Source organism: Anopheles stephensi, chromosome 3, assembly GCF_013141755.1.
Source record: "Anopheles stephensi strain Indian chromosome 3, UCI_ANSTEP_V1.0, whole genome shotgun sequence".
In the NCBI taxonomy this organism is placed as follows: Eukaryota; Metazoa; Arthropoda; class Insecta; order Diptera; family Culicidae; genus Anopheles; species Anopheles stephensi.
Window position 1 is genome coordinate 51,406,158 of NC_050203.1, and position 24,701 is coordinate 51,430,858.

The window sequence follows — 24,701 nt, forward strand, 5'->3', positions numbered from 1 at the left end:
GTTTGCAGTATACTGAGGGATTCATTTAAAGGGATATGAATTGTAAACATTTCTTATAGCTTTCAAGGAAATATCAATTTCTGTTAATATTTTTTGAAAATGCTGCTGAACTTATTGTACACCGTGGTTGTATAAGAAGGGTAGCTATCAAACGTTTTAAAGGTCAACTGAATTAACAAAGGATTGAGGATTAAACTGTATTATTTAAACTAAAAAAGCACAGCAAATTAGGTTTTCGGATTCCACTCGGGAAAATAAAACAAACTTCACTTCTTTTAATCATATTTCCATTCTCTCTCTCGCGCCAGATAAATCAAATTTCCCGTGCCTTTACTTTGTCTGACTTTCTAGTATTCGTTCCGTGTGGCAAACTCAATCTATGTCTCGTTCCTACGTTTTGCATGGGTCTAACACCAACACGTTTCTAGAATCATGCCGCCGTATGCATGAAGGCGCAACTCCATATGATCCAATGAGCTCCAAAGTACAGTACGGCTACCGCATAAAAATGTCACCACTTGTCGCACGCACACACACAACTTATTTCATCTTCTTCCGTTGTGGATAGTTTAATTAATTCGTATTTTAACGATGCCTACGTCCTTCGTTTTTTTTTGTTTTGCTACTACACTCACATATTCAACACATTATGGTGATGCACTATGGTCCGACCGCCCCAGTGCGGGTTACTATGCGATTTTATTTAGCCTAATCAGATTTGTTACTTGGCGCCTAGCATACACAATTGTTGCTGGCTTTTTGTTTTTTTTTTGTTTTTTCATTTACCACTCGAAAAGGACAGATCCGGTATATTTGAATCTCCCGGCATGATGCTGCTAAAAAAGAAAAAGCAGGTGCTTCGTTTACTTTTGTTTAGCAAAATCATTTATTAAGTTTACAGGCAGATTCATAATTTGAAAGGAAAACACTTTGTTTCACTGCCCCACTGATCACAATTGGTTTTGTCTGCCGCGCTCACGAAGGAAAGGAACACCACCGTCCATGTTGGATCGGAACTGTGAGGTCTCTACTGCATGTGGCAAGCACACCAGAGGTATGTAACGGGCAGAGTATATCGGTTTTGAACACAGTCGAGTGTGTGTGTGTGTGTGTGTGTGTGTGTGTTTAACAAGCATGCAAAATATTCCTATCGAATCGTAAGGGAAAACACCAACGAGTCTATTACCAACATCAACATCGATCGTTTTACTACGCCCTGCGGTAGTACTATTCCTGCACTATGATCGTATTTTCCGTATCACCTCCACACTCTTGTTGCTTCAGCAGCAACGCGTCATCTAGGATAAGTTTTATTTTGTCCCCGAGCCGAATGCTGTCGCTAGCGTCGATCACGGTTGGACCCGGCCTAGCATCCGCACCACCATCGTTTGCGCTTGTCGTCGTGTCGGGCGCGGTAAGCTGATCGGCAGCCGCTGCGACCGTCACCGGGACCTCTATCGTTTGCGTGCTAAGCAAATTGTCACTGCCCGGTGGATAGATGGCACGGATTACAATGGGCTGGGCGGTGACAACGAGCGACTCGTCGTTCACTGTCGGTTCGGTCGTGCCGTTGGTGATGGTGGTAGTCTTGCGGCGTGGCGTATCCTCTGGCAGCTGGTCGATAGATTCCTGCGATTGGTACATGGAGGAGGACTCTTGCGACTGCAGCTCCGACAGGCTGGTTTGGTCCGTATGGATACCACTGTCCTGAGAACCGTTCTCGCTGTTTGTACTATCCGTTTGTGGTTTATTGTTGCAGTCCTGTCATTGTGTTTGTACGTTTGTGCGCGTGTGTGTGTGGTAGAAGGCCACGCAAGAAAAAGAAAAAAGAAAACGAGAAAAATAGCATATTAAAACACGATCATACGATCGATTGTTGAGGTCGGACGGACACTATGGATGAGCTTTACGCATTTGGCAACAGTTTTTTATTAAATTCTTTCTCAACAACAGTTAAATGACAAGAAAAGGGACAGAAACAGTCCTAGCGTGATTGGTAGTAGTAGTACAGGATGAGATGAAGTAATTCAAATTCACTAGAAAGCGAATAAGACCGATTGATGTGATGGGCAGTGAGTGCAGTGGAAAGGGGTCTATATTAAGCCAACGGTAACCACCACTTATTCTTTACGACACTGATTAAATAGAGAAGGCAACGGTTAGATATTTTCATGAATGATCCTTGCTCTGCCTACGACATGGAGGAGGGTTATGGTAGGAGGATTATGATGTTTTCACACACACACACACGCACGATGATGAGAGATAGTAGTATAGAGGGAGAAAGCTATTAGCACTATTTTCTGGGAGTTGCACAAACATTTTACTATGTGAAGGATGCGGACGGAAGAAGAGATTACACGACTTTCACGCACGTCTGTTAAAGGTAGGCATGTGTAACACATTTTCATAGTTTTGTTTGAGAGTTTCTGGATCGTTAATATTAGGTTCGCAAATGAATAACGGCCGTTTTGCAATCGATGAGCACGCCACCGTGAACAGTGGCGCGATTGTGACGTTTACAAACGTCATAAATCAAGTTCGGGAATGACATAATCAAACTGTGCAAACGGATTAGTAATTATTTCGTGCGGATAAAGGTTCCTACTTCTTGAAACTGTCTGATTTTGAGCCGGATGAGCGCCATATGCGAGAGGTGTTGCTGTTTATGTTTTGAACGAACAAAACGGCAGCCGAAGCGCTTCGAGAGCTTTCGAGTGTTTACGGCGATGCTGCTCTAAGCGAAACAAGGTGTCGGGATTGGTTTCGATGCTTTTGAAGCGGTGATTTCGCCGTCGAGGATGCTCAACGTGAAGGAAGGCATCCCAAAACGTTCGCCGACGAAGAATTGACGGCTTTACTGGAGGAAAATTACTGCCCAACGCAAGTAGAGCTTGTAGCCCTGCTTGATGTAACAGGTCAGACCATATCATCACGGTTGAATGCGTTAGGCATGATACAGAAGGAGGACAAATGGATACCACACGAATTGAAGCCGCAGGACATTGAACGCAGACTCGTCATGTGTGAATTGTTTGTCCAGTGGCACAACTGAAAGTTGTTCCCGCACAGAATCGTGACGGGAAACGAGAAGTGGATTTTGTTCTGCAATCCTAAGCGTAAAAAATCATGGGGATCCCCCAACTCGGCTCGCCCGAACACCCTTAGCTCGAAAGTTATGCTGAGTAAATGGTGGGACCAGCTCGGCATCATCTACTACGAACTTCTGAAACCGAGAGAACCATCACTGGTGAACGCAAAGCGGTGCGTGAAAAATGGCCAGCATACTCATCACGCCACGACAAAGTTATTCTGCTGCAAGACAATGCTCGGCCACATGTTGCGCAATCTGTGAAAAACTACCTTAATACCCTCAAATGGGATGTTTTACCGCACCCGCCGTATGCACCGGATCTAATACTAATAAATAATAATGGCCAATACTTTGATTAACCAGATTTCTACAAACAACAATGCCAGGAGTAAAACTAAACTTATGAAAAAACGGCCGTTATTTATTTGCGCACCTTATATGCATAATTAAAATGGATTGTAGTTTAGTGATAAGTCATACGACTACTTGCAGGGAAAAATCCAGACATCCTGGGTTCTGTGCCTATCGGGTACGACATCTAATCATGAATATCAGTCTTTTGTTACCACAAAAGCGCTGAAGATGGCACTGAAGAGATTTGTTGTTAGGCTTTGTTCCACATGCCCTACTTCTTCAACAGAATGCTCCCTTAAAAGTGATGATCATGCCTGCGCAAAGGCATTGATCATTGGCTATCCTAACGTAGGATGTTATTAAGTGCACTATAACTTGAACAAGGGCTAAAGTAAAAGTCTAGGGAGAGAGAGAGAGAGAGAGTTCCCAAACGGCTACAACACTATGTAGTAACGAACCATTTAAACTTGCTACAGGGTTCGCCAAATAGTCTTTGAACACACTATTTTATTAAATTTTACTAACGTTTTCGAACGAGTACCAGAGAATGTAAAAAATGAAACAGATAAGTACAACAAAAAACAGGGAAACATCAGTCAAATTAACATGTGATAGCTATTTTGGGCAATTATTCACTGCATCTACAATGCATCTAACATTACACGATCGATATTACCTGATTTGGGGCAAAGGAGGTTCTCAGGAAGAGCGAAAGGGAAAACAATGTTCAGATTAAGCTGGGATGGGTTGATTTTGGGCTGTTTAGTGGCAGTGGCAAGATAGCTACACAATAAACTGAGATCAGTTTAGAGGGCGTTGGGAAGGGGCGGGATGTCAGGCTAACGTCTCAGTATGGGTTTGCAACACCCCAAATATTGTTACCACCGCTATTGATCGATTCGATGATATCTTCGATCGCCTATAGGGGAGCAGATTGATTGTAGAAGATTGCGAGAGAAGAATTCAGATAAAAAGAAGAAGAAAAAGAAATCGTTCAACAACGGCAAGATTTTGGTAAACTGGTAAGCATGATATGGTGTTTGGGGGGTAGATGCAACAGGGATTTAAATAGTGATCAAATACAAGGAGACACAGTTTGTATCTCAACGATCTTTGTGTTTCGTTTGGTGTTAACGGTTGCCATTTAACCCTGTGCTTGCAGTAACGTAGGTAATCGATTCAATGTAAGCTAGCGCATTTATTTCAGGAATAAAGAGGAAAGAGACAGAAAAAAACGGCTAAGAAGAAGATTAACAGAGGAACTAAATACTCTATCCTTTGGTGTTTAAATACAGTATTATCATTGAAATGTCTTACTTTAATCTTGATCTCCACACTACAAACATCTTAAATCTTGGCAACTCATTCATACTAGCAATGGTCTAGGTGTTTGTTAATCAACAGTAAAATTCTATAGAAAACACTGGTACACGATTGCAAAAGTAAGCTTGCCGATCATACGATCATAAAACCGGGCGTCTAGTTCAACGAAAACACGTCTCAAATTTTGTAATTGTAAATGGAATTATCAAACGCAACACCACTACGCTTCCTAGAGCGGGAATAATTGAATAATTCGACAGTTAAAAACTCATCATTCGGTTGCCAAAAAAAACCATAAAACATGTTCAAAATGTTGGGCAAAGGAAGTAAAGGGAGAAAAAAATCATTTTGTAGAACAAAGAAGTTAAAATGGATTACAAAAAAGAGGAAAATTATTGCCGAGATTTTTAACTAGTAAAGCTAAAATGATAAAACCGAATGATGAAAAAAGTAACAAAGAAAAGTGGAACGAAAAAAACCGAAAAAATATCAACAAAAAAAGAGGCCAAAAATCAAAAGCAACCTAGAAAAAAGATGATGTCACACTTACGACCCTGTATCGTTCGATAACGCCAGTACGCAGCTCGGAATGCTGACCAAATATCCTGTGCTCATACATATACATATATTTTTTCGCATATGGGCATCGATCGATCGACCGTATGGTGTCGATCAGCACACGTTTTAGTGTGTGCGTGTGTTTGTTGTGCATATTATACAATGGTAAGGCCGTAGAATTGTTTTCGAATTAGCAGTTCAAGTGCAGATAGTGCAAGAAGAGCAAAAACATTCGACCGATCGTCAACAAGGGCCGGAGCGAAGGTAAACGGAATTCCCCCCCGCGGTTAGGGAATCGATAGGATTCAGTGAGAGAGAATAAGAAAGGTTTAGTAAAAGTTGTAATTTTGATATTTCAATTTTAAGCATCAGGTTCTTAGCGTTTTTCAATTCTAGAGTGTTTGGGTAGAGTATAACAATATTTATATATATAGAGAAGAAGAGAGCGAAAAAGATAAAGCGTATAGAGGAAGTATATTGTGTTGCTGGTTTGTGTTGCATATATGTACATGTGTGTATAGTTTAGAATAGAATAAGTAGTGAAGAATAACAAGAAATTTCACTTAGAAAGATTTAAAAACAAAACCAAAACGCAACAAGAGCAAAACGGCGGAATGTTATTGAAAGAAACCTCAAGATCTAGTATAAAGTAGAGAAATTGTGTAAGAGCAATAATTAAACGCGTAAGCTCTCGGTGGAAAGAATCTTTACCAAAGGAGAAATCAGGCATGTATGAAGGTGGTGTTTTGGGCCGTTTTTTTTTGTTCAGTGTTTGTCATCGCTTGATAGCAAAAGGCAAGGAATTGCTAGAGAGAGAGCTGATGAACTGATGATGAGTTGCATCATTTCAGTGCTTCAGATATGTGTAGAGTTAGTGCTGGTGTGCTTACTAATGTGTGTGAATTAGCTGTTGAATGGTGCGTGTATAGGAGGAACACTTGTACCAGGTGTGCTCCACAGCGCCAAGGTGTGCCACAGTGTTTGTGTGTGTGTGTGTTGGGGATTCAAAAATGTGTTGGTATTTATGTACGTTTTAGGTAACTCCCTTAAGAAAGTATCTGACTTAAGATTAGACATTGTCCTTTAAATGGCCGACAATTCACTTCACTCAGATACTTTCCCAAGTGCATGAAGTCAATACTGGCGGTGGATTGAAGGTGGACTACACTTACCTTCTTTAGCGTGCTGGGCGGTACCTGTAGATGCACTTTTCTTTCACACAGTGACTGCAACAGCGCTATTCCCTCCGACCGATTGTGGCTGTACCGGTGTTCCCAAGCATCCAGCAAACGATTGTAATACCGCGGGTGCTCGGTAAACCCGATGTAGCGATAACTGTTCGGAGCGGGAAGAATCCGTTCCAGCGGTGCACTACGCGCCAGTTCATCCTCCGTCAGCAGCAGGCACCGCACATCATCGGGCGTCAATTCTTCTAGTATTGTGTTAAGATACTGTAACATGTGGGATGGGAAAACAGAAATGGTAATAACGCTGCACCAAGGGCTATGACTTGAGGGCATTTTTCGCTCGAACATACATCTTCCCGGCACATGTCTTTCTGGATGAATTGATTATGTTTCAGTCTTTCGGTCTTCGACAGTCCGGTCGTGTAGATGCGCTTATCGAAACAGAGCGGACCCTCCAGTCCCTGCTCCTTCAGTATCTCCTTCTGCTCGGCCATCGGTATTCTCGGAGGAACCTGGTAAAATGGAGGTATCGATTGCAACAATTACTTCCTTGATCGAGCAAACCGAGCGAGTGTCCATTACCTGATACATGACGGTGTTAAACAGTGCCTTCACGAGCGGACCCTTAACGCACAGATCCAGCGAGGATGCGGAGTGCAGCGAAGGTGAAATGTTAACCTCTAGCAGCCACGGCACCAGCTCGGAATCGAGCAACACATCGATGCCAAACAGTTCGTAGCAATTGTACTTGCTACCCACGTTCACCTTCGACATCGCGTGGATGGAACATTCACCGGCCAGGACCGTTCGGAGAACGAGATTGCGCAACGCACTCCACAGCCGATCCACGTTGATGCCCTGCTCGGCAAAGTACGTCCACAGGGACTTGATCGTCCACTTATGGCCCTGGCACGCGTCAGCATCCTCATTCTGGCTGTAGTTGTTCGACAGTTTGTTAATACTGTAGTTCGTTAAATGCATGTACCGATCGTTCAGCGTTTCCGACTTTTCGCTGTACTTTACCGACGCGAACCGTGCCAACCCGTCCGTGTGCATGTACACCCGGAGCGGGTTCATGGAGGTTACCAGCACGTACAGGCGCAGATCGAACTTGCTACCGTTGATCAGCAACGGTCGCTCGATGTACCGCTGCACAATGAGCGGCTTTCGCTTGGGTATCTGTGACCACCGATTCACCACCTTTATGCCGGTGCCGCGTGCCGATGCCGGTGGCTTTATAATCCACTTGCAGTTGCGCTGATTGTAGCGGGGCCACAGCTGCCGCAACATCTTCAAATCCTGAGGTATAATGTAGGTACGAGGCATGAAACCGAACTCCTTCTTGCCGTGGCGATTCATCTGCGTCTGCAAATTTCGCCACATGCGATCCTTGCGCCCGATCTGGAAGCTACCGGGCAGGTGGTTAAACTTTTGATAGGGTCGTAACGTTTTGAACAGCGTGCTCTTCATGTGCCGGCCCCAAATTCCGACCCAGTCGTTTGTTTCTGTCGTGAGAGATAGAACGAATTTAAGTGACGCAAACTCGGTGGGAATCGAGTGAAACCAAATCCAACCAATTGATGTACAACTTACTTTTCAACAAACGGAAACCACTGTTTTGCAACACCTTGCGAACAACGATAGGAGTAATGAGCGTCAGCTTCCATTTCAACACCTTGTGAATGGAGGGTGGCATGGGTGGTCCTTTCTCGTCGTGCGTCGCGAACGTAAGATACGGTGGCACGTACGGGAACAGGCTGGGCGCCAGAGGCCCTTCGGGAGCGTTTCCACCGAGCACGCTGCCGATCGACGTCACGACCGGTGTTTTGTTGCCGAGCGAAGGGGACGGTGAGCCGGAGTGTGACTTGGGCTTCTGGTAGGCCGCCGCCAGATACGACCGATAGTTGTCCTCGGAATCGGTCAGCGAATCGTCCAGCACCTCATCGCCACTGATTGCGATCTCATCGTCCAGATCATCATCCTCCCCGTTACACTCGTCGTCCAGATCGTCGTCATCGTCACCCGCATCGGACTGGTCGATCGTTTCTGCGTCGAGATCTTGCGTGTGAACCGATTCACCACCGCTCGTACCGATGGACACACCGGACGGAGTAGGTGACGAGCTGCCCGCGTTGTGCACTACGCCGATAATGGAGGAGGAGGTGGATCCTTTCTGTGCTTGTGGTTGCGGGGAGGTTGATTTTCGATTCGCTTCCGATGCGACCGCTGTTCCGACCACACCGGTGCTGGTGAGCGTGCTCGCCAGTTTCGGTTTTAGTCTGTTGATGCCAACGCGATTCGCACGCACAGTTACCTTGGACGAGCGCGACTGACCAGCCGCGGTGCCGGTTAAACTTTTGGAACATTTGTTGCGTTGCACGATTGAGCCAGCGATCCTGCCGGATGGTAGAACATGATCCGTACTACTCATATCCATCTCCTCTGTCGCATTCACCATTTTCGAGGGAGGTGAATCTTTCTGGCAGTTCCCAACGGTCGAGGAGGATAAGGATTCACTTCCAGCAGCACGCTCTGCACCGGTAAACATGTCAAACGATTCATCCGCTTCCAGTGTTGGCGAGATTGTGTCACGCGTTCGTTTCAGTGTGTTCTACAAAGGAATGCGACTTGAAAATAAGCAAAATGTGCTCAGCACAACCGATCACCATAATACTTACATCTCGACTGTGGCGTTGCTGCAGCTGCTGATATCCAGCCGTCCGCTGGCCCGCAAACAAGCTGCTGCTGCCGGCACTGAATCCACCATTTCTATGGGCACTGTGGTAAAGCAATTCCTGTGGTTCCGATTCGCTTCGCGCGCGTAGCTTCCTTCCGCTGCTACGCTCGAGAATGGTCGCACGGGTGGCAAAGTTCGCTTCCAGATTGCGAGCAAAGCGTGACTCGAGATGTAGCTCGTTTGCCACGTAATAGCCACCGTTCCGACGGTCCTTCCGTAACCCGTCCAGCTCGCTCATGTACACATCCTTCGCGTTAACAACCGAACAACCACCGAACAGATTGTGGTTTTGTGCGACATTTTCCTTCGACTGCTGCTGACCATTTGTGCCGGAAGAATTCGTTGCGATCGTTGGCAGCAGATCGTGGGTCGCTAGCGGCAGTACTCTTCGGTTAGCGTGATGAGGTGGTGGTTGTTGCTGCTGCAGGGAGAAGGATTCGATGTACAGACCGCCCGGTGTTGTCGAAACCGGATGATCGTGCAGCGCCATCGGTGTGCTGCCGGTGCCAGGGAACTTTTGCTTGTGGTGACTTAGATTGGCGTGGTGCGATTGGTTGCCTTGCAGCACCTTTTTCGACCGGCCAATGATGGCTTGCGGTTGCGCTTGATCGGTTGCGGTACCGTACAGCAGCGGTGCCATTGGAAGACTTTCACTGCGACAACGCCGGCGCAACGGTGGCGCTGCATTGGGCGATGGATTCCCGGTGAGCGATCCATTCGTGCCCGTCGTCACGGGTTGATGCTGCCTTAACGATTGTAGACGTACAGCGGAATTGCCGTTGCGCGTTTCGCTCCCGTACAGCACACCGCCAACGAGTGGTTGTTGCTGCTGTTGTGATGTAGCAGCTGACCCGTTTTGTTTGAAGTCCATTATGGTGGCAAATTTGGTTGTGATCTAAAAATGAAGGAGAGAATCGATTACCCCATCTGTGATCAACACAACTAGAATAGCTTAAATAGGCGAAGGTAATGGCGCAATAGTAACGCCATGGCAGGAAAGCTTAAAAAGAACAACAAAAGAAAGACTATTTCGTTTATTACACTTTGCAGCAACCATGCACAGCAGGAGTACAGCAGTGTGACGAGTATTTTAAGAATGCTTTCGACCATATTATCGAACGACGCGGTTGCCACTGGTCGTTTTTTGCGTTACTAGAGAGGAAGCGACTTTACGCCGGCGCGTCGTTCACCAACTGTGACTGGGCAGCAAAGTGACGAATGGGGAAGATCTCCCGTTACACCTGCACTTATGACCGGTGCTACTACAGTGGTCGGGTGGTCTTCCGTTTCCGTTATGACGAAACCCTCCTACCGGCACGCGGGCCACACACCACGCACGAAATAGTTACGGAAAGCAACGGAAAGCACGAAACCACGCGGTCTTGGCTAGACGGATGTAGCCCATCACCACCACGTCGCAGCAGCAGTGAACCGTTGACGCGTCCTGGTCGCGTGGTGATCGTTTGCGCTACTGCGTGGTCTCCACCGCGCAATACTCTATCGTGGCCTTTACAACCGGCATTGGAGAGGAATCCCACCCAGCTGAGCATCGCAACTCTCTTATCTTGTTTTTGCTCACCCCCGGCCCGTGCGTGTGTGTGTGTGTGTATTTAGTTCCAAGTTTCGTTGCCACAATGTTTAGCTATTCCGGTACATAACTGACCGATTGTTGAGAAAAATAGCGCGAAAACACTCTCACGCGCTCTCTGTGCTGTTGCGAGGTGTAAGTGTGTGTGTAAGTGTGTTTGGGATGGATGGCGCACTTCGAACGCGAATGTGAATAGAAGAAGGTGGAAGTCTGACCCTGACACTGCCAATAGCTATGCGGTACACCCCCCCTGGCGTAGACAGGCAGCCCCAGTCGTATATGATCACTTTGCGCGGAAATATGTCTGAGTTCCTTCCGATGAGGTGTGCTCGCGTGTTAACACTTTTATCGCACGATGGCAGAGAAGCGCTCAGCCGTTTTGACACTTGCACACGCGGTGTGACGTTTTTACAGCAAAACAGAGACCCACCGGCAAGAGTTGGACTTCCAACAACAACAAAACGATGCTCGTGACTGAACAACAACAGTCATTAGGCGATTGCTTAGATTTGCCTACTTCGATTCCTTTCGCTCACCCTTCGTTCTTACAGCTGTACGCATTAGAAGTTAGTCCTGACCGCACGGAGAGACTCTTTTGAAGACCTTCGCATATTTTACCAACACCAAAAAAGGGGGGGGGGGGAACACTTTGGGGTCACTCAAGCATTCTCCGCCGTTTGGCGGGAGTCACAGCTTACGCGCTTTGGGAGAGCAACAGTTTGCGGTGGGCAACGCGACCGCGTGTTTAATATCGCACTAATTGACAGCTGGCGCAGCTGATGGAGATGGCCGGGGGATAAGCGCCTGAACAGACTGTGAAAGCTGTGAGTTTTTAGAGCGATGCTCAACAAAACCAAAAAAATATTAAAATTAACTGAAAGTCTCGTTAAAGTTGCAAAATGATCGGTCTACCCTTAGAGAAGCTGTCGGAGAACTGATCTTGTACTAGTATTAGTAGCCATTTACAATCTGAATTGTAAAACCCTGCATATACCAATACTCTCGTCGTGCATAGAGCGTGATAATGATCATACTGTAAGGACGTCAACTAGCATTTGCATAACAATTCAATCTAGCTTAAACAATCATTTGTTTTATGTTGCTAATTAAGATTAGAAAGCTATTTCGTAGACCACGTGTCCACGACCAACGACATCGACAGGATAATTCTGTTACTCGTCCGGTGTCACAACCGGGGCGAATGACCAAACGGCAAATGATTCATGGCCTTAAACAATTTTGGTTGTATTGACCCAAGATCGAATGACCGGATTATACAAATTTGGACCGCGCGAACCGCATCCGATCGCTGCGCACGCATTAGCTGGCGGTGGGCCGAATTACAGCATTTATCTCTCAACACAACCCCGTGTTCGCCCCGATACAATACCAACACTCGCCCGTTTGAGTAAGCAGTAGCAGCAGCTCGCGCGAGAGGAATGACACAATGCTGTGTCGAGCCGCCGCCGCCGCCATCGACATTGACCGCGTTAAACTCACTCGCCGACTTGGTGACACTTGTCTTTCGTCTACTGCCGACTGTGTCCCACCGTCCACTGGCAGGGGTTGGGTTAGTTTCTGTACGTGCGGCGACGATCCACTTCACTTCGCGCAACAACTGGAAGTGATTTAATTTCAAGGTTAAATGGTACCGGCTCTGTATAACGGGTGGCATTTTCACCCCCTACCGACATATAGCCGGCTGAGCCGGGCAATGAAACGATAGAAAGGAGGCACTACTCTACGGAGAGATTAGGTTTTGTGTGTGAAAGTTGAAGAAGCGTATCTGTTTCCCCAGTGACACACACATGGACGATGGAGGAGGACCTCTTCGAAATCTCGGCAGGAGCACTAAGGCAAACATTTTAATGACATGCTGGGCCGTGCATCATTAGCCGTGCATTCCATCGTGACTTCGTGATGGATATAAATTTAAAAAAAGCAAGACGCGCTACCCCCTATTGAAATCCATTGTGGTGAAGATCAACATCATTCTTTTGGAATGAAAGACATTTTCCTTTTAATTCTTCTATAATTCTTCACATTTCTTCCTAAACTGAGGTTTATTTCGCTCAATCAATTCATACGAGTTTTTGACCCTTTTTGCAGAAAATATAAACGAAAATAAGAACCTTATTATAGTAACTAATAAAAAATAGACATTGCCGTTCATTAATCCTCACCTCGTACTGTCGGTGACATTTCTCAATAAAAAAGCAAATCGCAGAAGAAAAATCGCTCCTGCCAAGCACAACACGACGATACAAAGTTACGGAAAATTTGTCCGCGTTCAATCTACCCGCTTCATTTCCACGAAAATATGAAACGAAACATGCAACAAACAAACAAACACTCCCACCATCGACCTACGCAACTACGCACCCGGCAAGTCGAGCCGATCGTGTGGCAATAATCGCCCATTTTCATTCCAATGGGGATCCGCTTTCCTTCGTGTTTGATTAATTAAGAATCATTTTCAGCACGACACATTCCACGCCAGTGTGTGGAAAGGAGGAGTTCGGAGTTCGAGGAAAAGAAACTGGGCATGCTTAAAAACAAGGAAAAAGCGAAGGAAAAATGTGTTTCCAACGTCCACAGTCAGCTCTTTCTCTTGGAATTGGAACTGGATTGCTACTGTAAGTCCCTAGGAACGAAGAAGCATGGAGACGCCTGGTGGAATGGAGACGCCTAGCTAAATGGCGATGGTGCGATCGTCAAACGATCGTCTCGTCTTAGTGAGGTGCGTAGGTACACTGGACAGGGTCACATGGAGAATGCAGAACTATGTGTAGCAACACCCAGTTGGCATTGCCCTCCATAAGAAGTGTGAACCGATTTACGAGGCGATAGGCAACAAATTTAGTTCATAAGAAGCTTGCATTGCACAATAAAATTTGAATGCAAGATACGCCACCCCTAGGATGAGTTTTTAATGCTGGGAATGTTAATAATGAAATAAGATTTACGCACAAAAATCTTTTCATAAATAAACTGCCTTGAAGGGAAATAAATATAAAATAGAAGAGCAGATAATAACGGTTCTTTTTAATTTTAATGCTAAAAATGTTTAAACAGTGTCCAATAAAGCAATAAGACCATCGGCATAAATTTGCATAAAGCAGAGTTATCGCTTCAATTATTTACAACATTGACCATAGACAGATAGAGTAAATTAAATCAACCATCATAAATCACGAATCGATTCTTGTCATCTACCTCCTGTCTTGGCATACTCTTATTGATTTGTTTGTATAATTTTACCCTGTAGCTAGAGAGTCGGTCGGAGCGAGTGGGGCGGTCCGGTGGCCGAGGCGACAGCGGCGCCGGTCTTCACACGGCAGGACCGGGGTTCAAATCCCATCCAGACCGCCTCCCCGTACGCAGGGCTGACTACTACGGGTAGAATCAAGTCACAGAAAGCCAGAAATGGCAGGCCGAGACCTCTCGAGGTTGTAGTGCCAAGAAAGAAGAAGAAGAAGCTAGAGAGTCAGTCTTGCGGACACGGAGACGATCCGGATCGACCTAGGGTTCTTCTTCGGCTTAAAGACCTTTTATTATTAGGCCCTGCAAGCCATTTCTGGCATACTAGACTTAATGATCCTCAGTATGGGGGAACGGCCCGGATGGGATTTGAACCCCGGTCCTGTCGTGTAAGGACCGGCACTGTTGTCACCCCCAGTCAACATGCGGAATACATATTTTAATTCGTCTTTTAAAGATTTTTTTCATAAGTGCTAGACAAGATATAGAAGCTTACTAGGGACCGTTTATCACTTGGTACTATGGTCATTATTCCTCAAATAAATACTGGTGTCCCAAACCAAGTATTTAAATATTTTATGGAACAGTGGTTCTTAGGTCCTATTATCCACAAAAAATGCTACAGAGTTTCAGTAAAGTTTCGTTATTCAAAAGCGCCGAGCTAAATCTTGCAAAAAGTCAGCGGAGTCCGATAGTCATTTTTATATCCTTGGACAAGTGTCCGATGAGCAAGTGCCCCAAAACAAAGTCTAAGCTATTGCTCATACGTCTCTCTCAAAAGAGTAATGCGAATTATGGTCTTAATGCTCTTGCCGGCACTGCAATGCATCCCCTTAATCCTCATATCAATAACTAAAGTCTGTTAATAGCCCAATACGTTAGCACAAAAGCCTTCCATACTGTATAGAGTAACTCATTCACATAAGTGCCCATTAAGTAGACTCCATCAATTACTACTCTTCACAAATCGCTTTTCCACAAGGAAAACCCTGAACTTAATAGCGTCATTGATAGCTTCACAGTGTCCTCCGAAGGAATAAACACTGGACCTTCGTTTAGAGAGCGATGGAATCTGACAACAGCAAACCACAACAGAGCCGTTCGAGGTCGGGAGCTGTGTTTAAAATACTCCTGGGGCTTTTAGCATCATAATGAAGCGCACATACGGTCGCCGGTACCACTAGGCTTTGGACAGGATTTAGTTCTTAGGGTAATTGGATTCCGGTAAAACCGCCTCTGCGTGTGTGCGAATGTTTCTTATGACGAGCGAACGATGCAACACAATGAATGAACAACGAAGACGTTTCGTATTTCAACTCACTTACAACGCACAAGAAACATGAGAATCGCACACCATACATAACTTCATAATCCAAACATTTCACTTCACCACTATCAAATCACCTTATCGAAATGTTTACCTAGCAACACGCTTGTGCTCCCATCGCAGGAAAACTAGCACAGAAAACCCTCGTGCAATGAGCCACAAACACACGCGCGACGGATGAACTCAAAATCAGAAAAGCTCCAGAATGAACATCATCATCCCCCGTTCGGAGTCTCGTCATACGGAGTGTCCTGAATTGAAAGCACACACCAAACCACCTCGCGTACAGCTGCTTCTTCTGTGCGATTTATCGCGCCGTTGCTCGTTATCCTTGTTTCTTTGTCTTTATGCCTTTTCACATCCCAAATCTAGGCCTGCGAGAGCGCGCGCACACACACTTTACATGCGGCGCGGGCATCCGATGAATGCACGTGAAAAGTGCCGAGTTCTGCACCGGGTGGCGGGAGGATACCGGTTAGTGGCGCTGTGTCTTTTTGCAGGCAAAAGCGCATCCGACGAGCGTGCCACTGTTTGCGAAATGCGCGGTGGCAAAGGTAGAAAGGATCGGAGCACCATCGAAACGGGGGAACGACACGACACAGTAATTTAGTACTGCGCCATGCATATTCGAGAGCACAACAAAAAAAATGCCCCGCTGCTGCATTTGGCACACGCTTACAATGTGTGCTGCGTCTCTCTCTCTCTGTGTGCCTGCAGCCAGTCACCCCGATTAGTGTATAATGTGCCTGAAGCTTGTATGTAACACCAGATGATTGTTGGGGCTCTCGGCACTTTACATACGGCCGTTACTGCACATCGACCATCGGGTATCGATTCGGGATTAAGTTTTTGCCTTGCCACGCACACACGCACACACACACATGAAAGCTTGAACGAACTTGCGTGCCATTACCATATTTGACACCACGAATTCCGATACGGTACTACTACGTGAAGGGTGTGTAATGACGACCCTCATTTCACCAAACATTTGCGGATAAGAAAATAGGCTGGCAAAAGCGACTTCCGGCAGAGCGTAGTAGCCGCACTTCGGCCGGTGGGTCAAATGTTACGTACCAATGCACCCCTACTGCTGTGCATCATCTCGTGTATGGCTTCCATTTTGTACGCTGTCGGATGTGTGCTTTTAATGTTGGGACAGGGCCTCCAAGGTACGACCTGTCAATTATGGCACGGTACCTTCCTTCACCCACGGATCATACGAATGGTATGGATTCCTGGTTGGATCCCATCCAATGGTGACCTGATTTTGGATCCCTCCGAAAAATCCCACCGTGCCGGGCAGGATTTTGCACCACTGCGTGTGGAGTAGCAGGAAAATGTAGAGCGAACCGTTCTGCCGCTCCTTTACGCAATCCGGGTTCCTGCTACCGGAATCGGGGGTGAGTTTGGTAATGGTGGTAGCAAATCAACAAATCACCCGAGGCGTCAAGTGCAGCCGCTAGCCGAACCGGGTGGTATGAGAGCAGGGTGGCTTTGCGCTACCACTTCCGTTTGAGTTAGCCATTTTCCTCGTTGGTTTTTTACGGTGAAGAGCAGCTATTAAGCTATCACCGTGCTTTGTTGGAACTTCGTAAAGAGGCATCATTATACTGGTTTGGTGTGTGTGTGTGTGTGTGTGTTTGTTGAGCTCGTGATCCTTTGCTACTGGTGCCACCGCCACCAAGAGAATACTTCATGTGGTGTCGTTCGTTTTTATGCTCTCCTTTATTATGCTGCAGCAGTCCATCGGTTCGAAGGCACCGGCTGTCTTTGACTACTGTGGAGGATTTGCTTTACTGTTCCCAACGAACCGTCGTTGTCTACTCTGCAGAAGGACATCCCCATACACGATACACACAAGCGCACACACACACAGACAGTACACAACTCTTTTCCAACTAGACTAGACTAGACGGACTAGAAAAAAAAACTGAACCCGCTAAAAACAGAAACCTTCATCAACATAAAACCCTTTTGACGGGGCTCCAGCACTACTAGAGCATGAATGCTTCCTTCACTGAGCCACTCCCTGCATAGACAGGTGGCATAAAATGTGACCCCCTTTTTTGCACGTAATAAACTCATACTCCCTTCCTCCCTTTCTCGGATCGGATCTCCGGTTTGATTCGCTTTGATTATTGGAAACAATTTTTCCACCAAGTATCAACAATCCACCAAGTATCTGCCGGCATTGCTTTTAGCAACTTTACGTGCCATATTGCTTTCGCTAGGGAAATGGGAAAAGGGGGGGGGGGGGGGGGGGAACCATAATCGATGGGGCGTTTTGAAGTATCCAATCCAGTCTATGGGGGTTGGTGGTTGCGGGTGTGCCGAGCAAGGGTACTTGAAATGTCCTGCTCAATATGCATCGATGGTGTTGATTGGCAGCAGACTTGTCGTGCAACCGGGGTTTCGCTTTTCTTTTTCTTTTTCGTTGTGGAAAATGGCCTGTCGAACATAATCGTTTTCCGTCTGGGTTGGATAACGGTCTGGAAGATGATTCCTTGGAAGGAGATTTTTTTTTTTCGTGCCAATCGAATGGAAGGTTGTTCACCTTGGTGAATAGATACATTTTGATACAATTTCTTGCTAATAAAAACAGGACTTTTCGAGGGATACATTTATTTATGTATTAAATTAAAGTATTGAACATTTTAAAAATCTATTAGCTCCATCATTACAGCAATAAAACAACCCATTCTCCCGAGCTTCGTTTTGATTGATAAGTCCTAACCTTGCATTAGGGGCAGTTACACCCAAAACGAGACCCTTCTTTAGGCTGCACATGTTGTTATCATGCTCCCGTCCTGTTTACATTAACCCCCCAAACAGCCCACAGCGACTACCTCCGCATGACGAATCAAAAAACGCAACCGATCGAAGCGTAAAATATGGCTGCAAAATAATAAAATCATTCCAAATGACATTGTGCAATTGACGGGGGATGAATTTATGTACCACCGTACTGCTGCAGGCTTTGTTCCACCGGAACAGCACGCACAACAAACATACGAATCGAACGTCGAGAAGCAGGAGCATGACTTCCAAATCGAGTGTTAGAGGGTTACCCCTCGGGCAGGATATTTCACCGATTTGTTTGTTATTGTTCACCGGGCCTTTTACACGTAACGAAATTGTGTACCGTGATTCATCGAAAAACATTTAACTGCATTGCACCAGCACGAGAAAGGAAGCAAGCATACATACTTTGCAAATAATTGTTGTGGAAACGCTTCACAACAAATTACTGGTGCACGAGGGAGACGAATCGATGCAAGCAGTCGACTGCTTTGCAAGATCCGTCTGCACGAACGACTGAACTATTCCTCTTGGCATAAGACAAAGTTGAAGGAGTTGTTGGTTCCGCCCGAATGTCCTCTTGATTGCTTGGGTGATGTATTTTACCTCACTTCACTCTCGAGTGGGAAAAAGCTACAATATAAAACGCTACCCCAGGCCATCCATCCGGAGAAAAAGGGCAAGCGCACGAGATAGTTACTAACTACTACTACTACTACTAGCACTACTACCACAAGCACGATCAGCTAGGGATAGGGCAGGATTCCCGTCGTTGATTTACCAAGTAGCGCAACATGAATAGAGAGCAACCGGAAAGGATTTGCACACCGTTGGCCGTGGTACTTACGTAGGTGCAAACGCAGGACAGATTCGCGTGACAAGCCATCGTTTCACGCCTTTGGATTTTCGGGGTTTTGCACGATTCGCTTACGGGTTCTTGAATGATTTTCACACCCAAACGGGTCCAGACGTACACACACACGGACACACACTTTACAGCAAGTGCAAGAGCAGTGGGAAGAAAATGAGGACAAGGATAGGCTGGCCTTATTCGTGACACTATTTCCCTGTGACACACTGAGGGGCGCACACACACGATACGATTGCAACACTGTTTGTTTGGAGGGGGAACTTTACGAAGGTGGAGTTGCGATATGCTCGAGGATCAAATGATCTTCGGATCGGAGTTGTCAGGCACGAAACTTAAGATTTTTTTCTATCAATCTTTAGGTACATCGAGAGCAGTTTTGCCTCATAATGTATTTAAAATTTACAATTCCTTTAGCTATTATCGGGACACACCGCGAGAGATTCGTTTTTCGACTTGCTAATCCTAACACTGAACGGTCAGCCCGTCGCACGTCACGCAAGTAATCTAATTACTCCCACAAAAACGGGTTAAAATGGCAAACCTCACAAGGGCTTCACTGTTCCTGCGGCACAAACTTTAAACATTCTTCCTCGCACCGAACACCGCTGGTAATGCAGTTTTTGACGGCGGTTTTAGCAGTAGCTTTCACACACTTCCTTTCGCAAAGGGAACGAGCGCGACCTGCGACTATCACGACGGCCACGGTGAGACTGACGGCGAACGTCTTCGGCCTTACACATCCTGGTCGCGCGCGTTTGCACCTTGCCTGTTTCGTTTGCGTTTCGCGCGTCACCTACTCTCAACCCTCGCACGATCGCGCGCGGGTGGATGGATGGTGCTAATTTGAAAAGCATTTTCCACCCGCGCCCCCCCTTCCCCTTTTCCGATTGGCGGGGCGTTTGGCGGTTGGCAGACAGTGTTGCCGGGCTTGGCTTGGCCACTGTACCCACTTGGCTACAGTTTATTTCCTTTTTCTTGTTGAAGCGGTTGCCGCGCGACCATTCGCTTTAGGATACGCACCATCCATCTCCGGAAATGGGTGCGACAATTCCGAGCTAACCGGCGCCAAGTACGGTGGGAAGGTACAGCGCACTGGCGGATGATATAAGTGTGCGATAGATTTAGCCAAGGGGAACGCGCACCAATCAAACCCCCGGCTGCAAGGAGCAACGGAAACGATTGAACCGTGTTCGGCCCATGGTGCAGCAAGGACTTGTGGCGGGTGTCATCGGCCCCCGCATCGCGGGTAACAACAGCAACACCAACAAGCTGAAACAAAATACAATAAAAAAAAGAAATTATCGTGCTCTACCACCGATCGGCATATCGGTGCAGACAAAATAACGGGGTCGACACCGGTTTGGGGTGAAAGAACCGACCCGGAAAATATGTATACCTTCGGAGGGAAAAATGGGTGAGCACCGGGTTTTTGTTTCTGCAGAACGGCAATGGTGGTTGATGCTTCCGGCAAGGGAAGAGATATTAAAAATAATAAATTAAACATATTTCAGTACATATTTCAGTACCTTAAACAAGGGCTTCAATTTGAATAGAAAGAGTGTGTACACAACTGTCCAAGAATTCGTTTGAAATACGGTAATTTCCTTTAAATCCTAATTACTTCACAAGCATCAACTCGACACAAATCGGTTGCAAAATAAGTACAATCGGTTTGCATCACGCAAACATTAGCGAAAGGATGAGGATCACGAGCGTTGTAGCGTTTCACGATCGCCAGCCAGCACCCCGAAACGCACTCTCGATGCCCGCAACCGATGCAATTAACCCGACCCGCAAAACCAAATGCGTTCTTTGCGTTCCTCTGGCCGATGCCAAGGTTAGCCTCAAACAAAGCCCAAAATCTATAAACAAACGTGCGGCATTACACAAACAAAACCAACATTGGTGCGATCATCGATCGAACTTAATTGCATTGTGATCATGTAATTCGGATGGTTCGTACGGGTGGTGTTGTAATTTTAGTAGAGGAGGCACTTTGACGCGCCCCGAGGCACAAAGAACATTCCTATTGCGTTCTTCCGTGCCAATTCGGCATTCGCTTAACCGTTTCACGAACCCTTCGTCGGGCATCATCATAAAAATATATCATTTCAAATAACAGGAGACATTTCTCTGCTGCTGCTGCCCATAAGCAACAACCTACACAGGTATAATATACGTATCGTCGCGTTCAATCCCGTGATTGAGCTGCCTCCACAGGAAGCCAGTTTATTCTTGCCGCGAGAGAGATTGTTTGTGATGTTCATAATCCATAACCGTTTGGCGTGGTATGTCCGGTGGAAAATCAAAGGAAAATAACAACACCCAACAACAAAAAAAAAAAGAAAATGTTCCACGACGGTGTGCTCATCCTGGTCCATTCCATTCCAACAGCATTAGATCACCGAACGATCGCACTCAGGAAAACAATTTTTAGCGTTGAGAATTGTGTAGGTGGAAGACACGGGTTTTCTTTTTCCTTTTCTTATGCGATGGTTTGGTTGGTTCGGTTGAAATTGGGGAAACGAATGGGACCAATATTTGAGCCAAGTCACACTCTCATATGCGTATTTCAAGCATAATGATGCTGAGAAGAGTTCGAAGACTCATTTCAAACGAATATAATTATTTTAATAATTTTCTTCTCATTTTTTTTTTTAATTTTAAACATCTCATCTCAAGCAACATACAGAACCAACAAGTCCGCAATAAACAAATTTCTGCAATTTTACACATGAACTGAGATCGTTTGATCATCTTGGAACGTAGTCCATGGTTCAGCGGCGATTGTGAGTACTAGGGACTTTAACTAATGTCCTTAGACTTCACATGCCTTGAGCTGAGAAGATTTCTGAACTAGTTTAGGCTCCCCTGCGTTAGTTAAGAACCCGGTCTGGGTCGCCGTGGTATGTGCCGGTTATAGAAGCGGAACATTTTTTTCGACAGGACCGAGTATCTGATCCTGTCTGGACCGGTTCTCCGTACAGTGAATATTCAACAATTCAAAACTAAGCCAATGATGCCGGTAATGGCAGGCTGAGGTCTTTTGAGGAGCCAAATAAGAAGAAGATAGTCCAAACTGCCTTCATTTAGCAAGTGCTGAGAAATATTCTACGGCTGTCGGAGTACATATTTAATGTCATTCAATGTCAGGCGACAGCGGCCACGACCTTCACACAACAGGAGCGGGGCTCAAATCCCATCCAGATGGTGCCCCGTAGTTGAGGAATAACTATCCAACTATGCGGTATCAAATAAGTCTAGTAAACCAGAAATGGCAGACATGACGTAAGGTAAGTGGAAGATTTCGGCACAGAATATCGTGTATTAGAATAAGAAAGGACATTCATTGCCTATGGTACACAAAGTTGTTGGGTTGAGGTGAGAGATAGGTTATTCCAAGGATATTGGAGTATCGTGCGACTAACCAACTAGCAATGAGTTAAATTCAGCCAAGGAAGCAAGAAATGGCCATAACTCTTGAGATTGAAGTGTCAAAGGAAAAAAGCAAAATAAAATAAAAAGAAACCCCAGAAGAAGAAAAGCCACGTTTTTGATAGGGATGAGGCTGGTAGATATCCTGACAAAAGAGGAGGTGGACGCAACTTTTATGATAAACCTCAGGCAGTAGACCTACTCAATTATTGACGAAATACACATCGCTTGTTTAATTAAGAACTTAAACATGGAATGGAAGGTTCGTCACGGTAAAAAAGGTGGCTGGAACAGAAAGCCACAGTTCCAGATACTCGGATAAGCAGTTGAGTTTATCTTTTTGACATCGATATTCGATGGTTGTTAATCATCATTTGACCCGAATTTGAATGATAAGCAAATGTTTTGTCTAGACCTGAAGATTTCCTTTGCGAAAAACATTCGAGTAGTAGGGTAGGAAAATTACGTCGAAATGTATCTCTTCCGTTGTCTCGACAACAAGCTGTTTTTATCTAAACCCCCAGTTTTTGTCACATATCCTCACTGATAACGTTAGAGTCGGACGGCAGAAATTAGATTGAATAGCATTATCTTTTGTTTTAACATAAAATCATGGTATAGATTGCGATTACATGCACTACGATGGTACTTTAATAGAATAATTTCTCCCAATCACATAAACAAAGCATAAAAAATCTTAGCTCGCCATTAAGGACGGGCAAAGGGTCGGTTACGCGATTTGTTGTTATGCCGACATGCGTGTTTCGTGCGCGAGCGATTTTTCAAACATCGTACAATTCACGTGTTTTCGATGCCTAATTGCGTACCCATGATTCTCTCCATTCGCAATCATTCTCATTCTCAGCCGCGCTCTCGCTCTCAGACGCTCGCTGCTCACGCTCGCTCACAGAACGTTCATTCACAAAAACCGCGTAAAAAGAAGCAAATAAAGCTGGGGATTGAGAAAAATAACTCGTACATTACAAGGAGAACACACACGCATCGAACGGCGAAATAAAAGCGAACGCAAAATAGCAACCACGACCACGGCGACCTTCGCGCTTTACTTACCTCCGCGAAACGTACCACACCAGCGGTACAATGTTCTGTGAGATTACTTTTTCCCAGCACAAATCAACCAACGAAAGCTCACAATGCTGCTGCTGCCCGCGTAAGAACAATGGCGCTGGGTTCTTCTTTTTTCCTTCGCTGGCAAATGAACGAGCTCGCCAATATCGCTTGCCCTTTTGGTGTACTGTCAATGCCAGCAAAACAGCCGTAAAGAAAATGCCCTTCTTTTGCACGCCAAACGCTGATTTCACACCGTCACACGCGCGCACGATCACACGGTACGAGAAAGCAAACACTTGATCATAACATTTGCACACCCGATTTACGTAGCCATTAGTTTGTAGACAAGTATGGCGCACTCGGCTAGCAACGAAATTGCGAGCCAGCAATAATTAAACACGACACTCGATGACGTCCTGGCTGCGCGCCTAGCAAAAACGGACCAGCCCGAACAAAAAAGGATAATCCAAATGTTGCAAAACTCGTAACAAAAAAAAGGTGATTGCTCATCAACCCTCGACACACAACACAACGCGCCGCCTGCCAGGTGATGGATGCTTCACGATGATGGTGGAAATCTCGCCGTCTTGTGAGGCCAAAACGGCGTGCTGTACCCGTAGCCCGTAGGGCAAAACGTTTGCACGTAGCACACACACACCAACGGTTTGAGTTTTTCACGTTTCGCTGACTGTTTTCACGCACAACTTTGCCGCCCAATTCGTGGGGCAAGCTGAACGGGGCTCTAAATTTCTACCGATACGGAAAAATGTACGCAAGAAACTCTTCAAAATAGCGGAAAATAAACACACATTTTCTCCCGACGCGGATGACGTTTCGTGAGCAAGTCAAGGTGAATAGATGCGGGCTGTGAAGCGTTTGTGCGAGCAGCCCCGTTTTGACAGTTGAAACGTTAAGCGTTATGGCCTGTCTACACTGGTGAGGAAAGTGCGATGAGAATTAACTTTTATTTTATGATTTTGTAGAATCAAATTAGAAGAAGAGAAGTAAATTAAATTAAGTGATCAAACAAAAGCTTGAAAACTTTTCAAATTTCTTATTTATTTTCAACTTTCATTTCGTATGATGAAAATAA

The 24,701-nt window shown here is 45.7% G+C and overlaps 1 protein-coding gene across 4 annotated transcripts; it reads right to left on the bottom strand.

Annotated features, from left to right (window-relative positions):
* Positions 1-270: 270 nt before the first annotated feature.
* LOC118514512 (tubulin polyglutamylase TTLL4) lies at positions 271-24,452 on the bottom strand. Of its 4 annotated transcripts, XR_004906653.1 has the most exons (8): positions 10,295-10,732; positions 9,195-10,148; positions 8,110-9,127; positions 7,099-8,021; positions 6,867-7,028; positions 6,502-6,780; positions 4,125-4,367; positions 1,638-1,761 (listed from the first exon to the last, which is right to left on the bottom strand). XR_004906653.1 is itself a non-coding variant. In XM_036061461.1 (7 exons), the coding sequence occupies exons 2-7, from the start codon at positions 10,122-10,124 to the stop codon at positions 1,228-1,230; spliced, it is 3,846 nt and encodes a 1,281-aa protein (XP_035917354.1). In that variant the 5' UTR covers positions 10,125-10,148; positions 23,609-24,452; the 3' UTR covers positions 271-1,227. The 4 variants fall into 4 exon arrangements, 3 of the variants coding, with proteins under 3 accessions (XP_035917354.1, XP_035917353.1, XP_035917352.1); XM_036061461.1 differs by lacking the exons at positions 4,125-4,367; positions 10,295-10,732 and adding an exon at positions 23,609-24,452 and having other exon boundaries at positions 271-1,761; XM_036061460.1 differs by lacking the exons at positions 4,125-4,367; positions 10,295-10,732 and adding an exon at positions 19,079-19,781 and having other exon boundaries at positions 271-1,761.
* Positions 24,453-24,701: the final 249 nt, after the last annotated feature.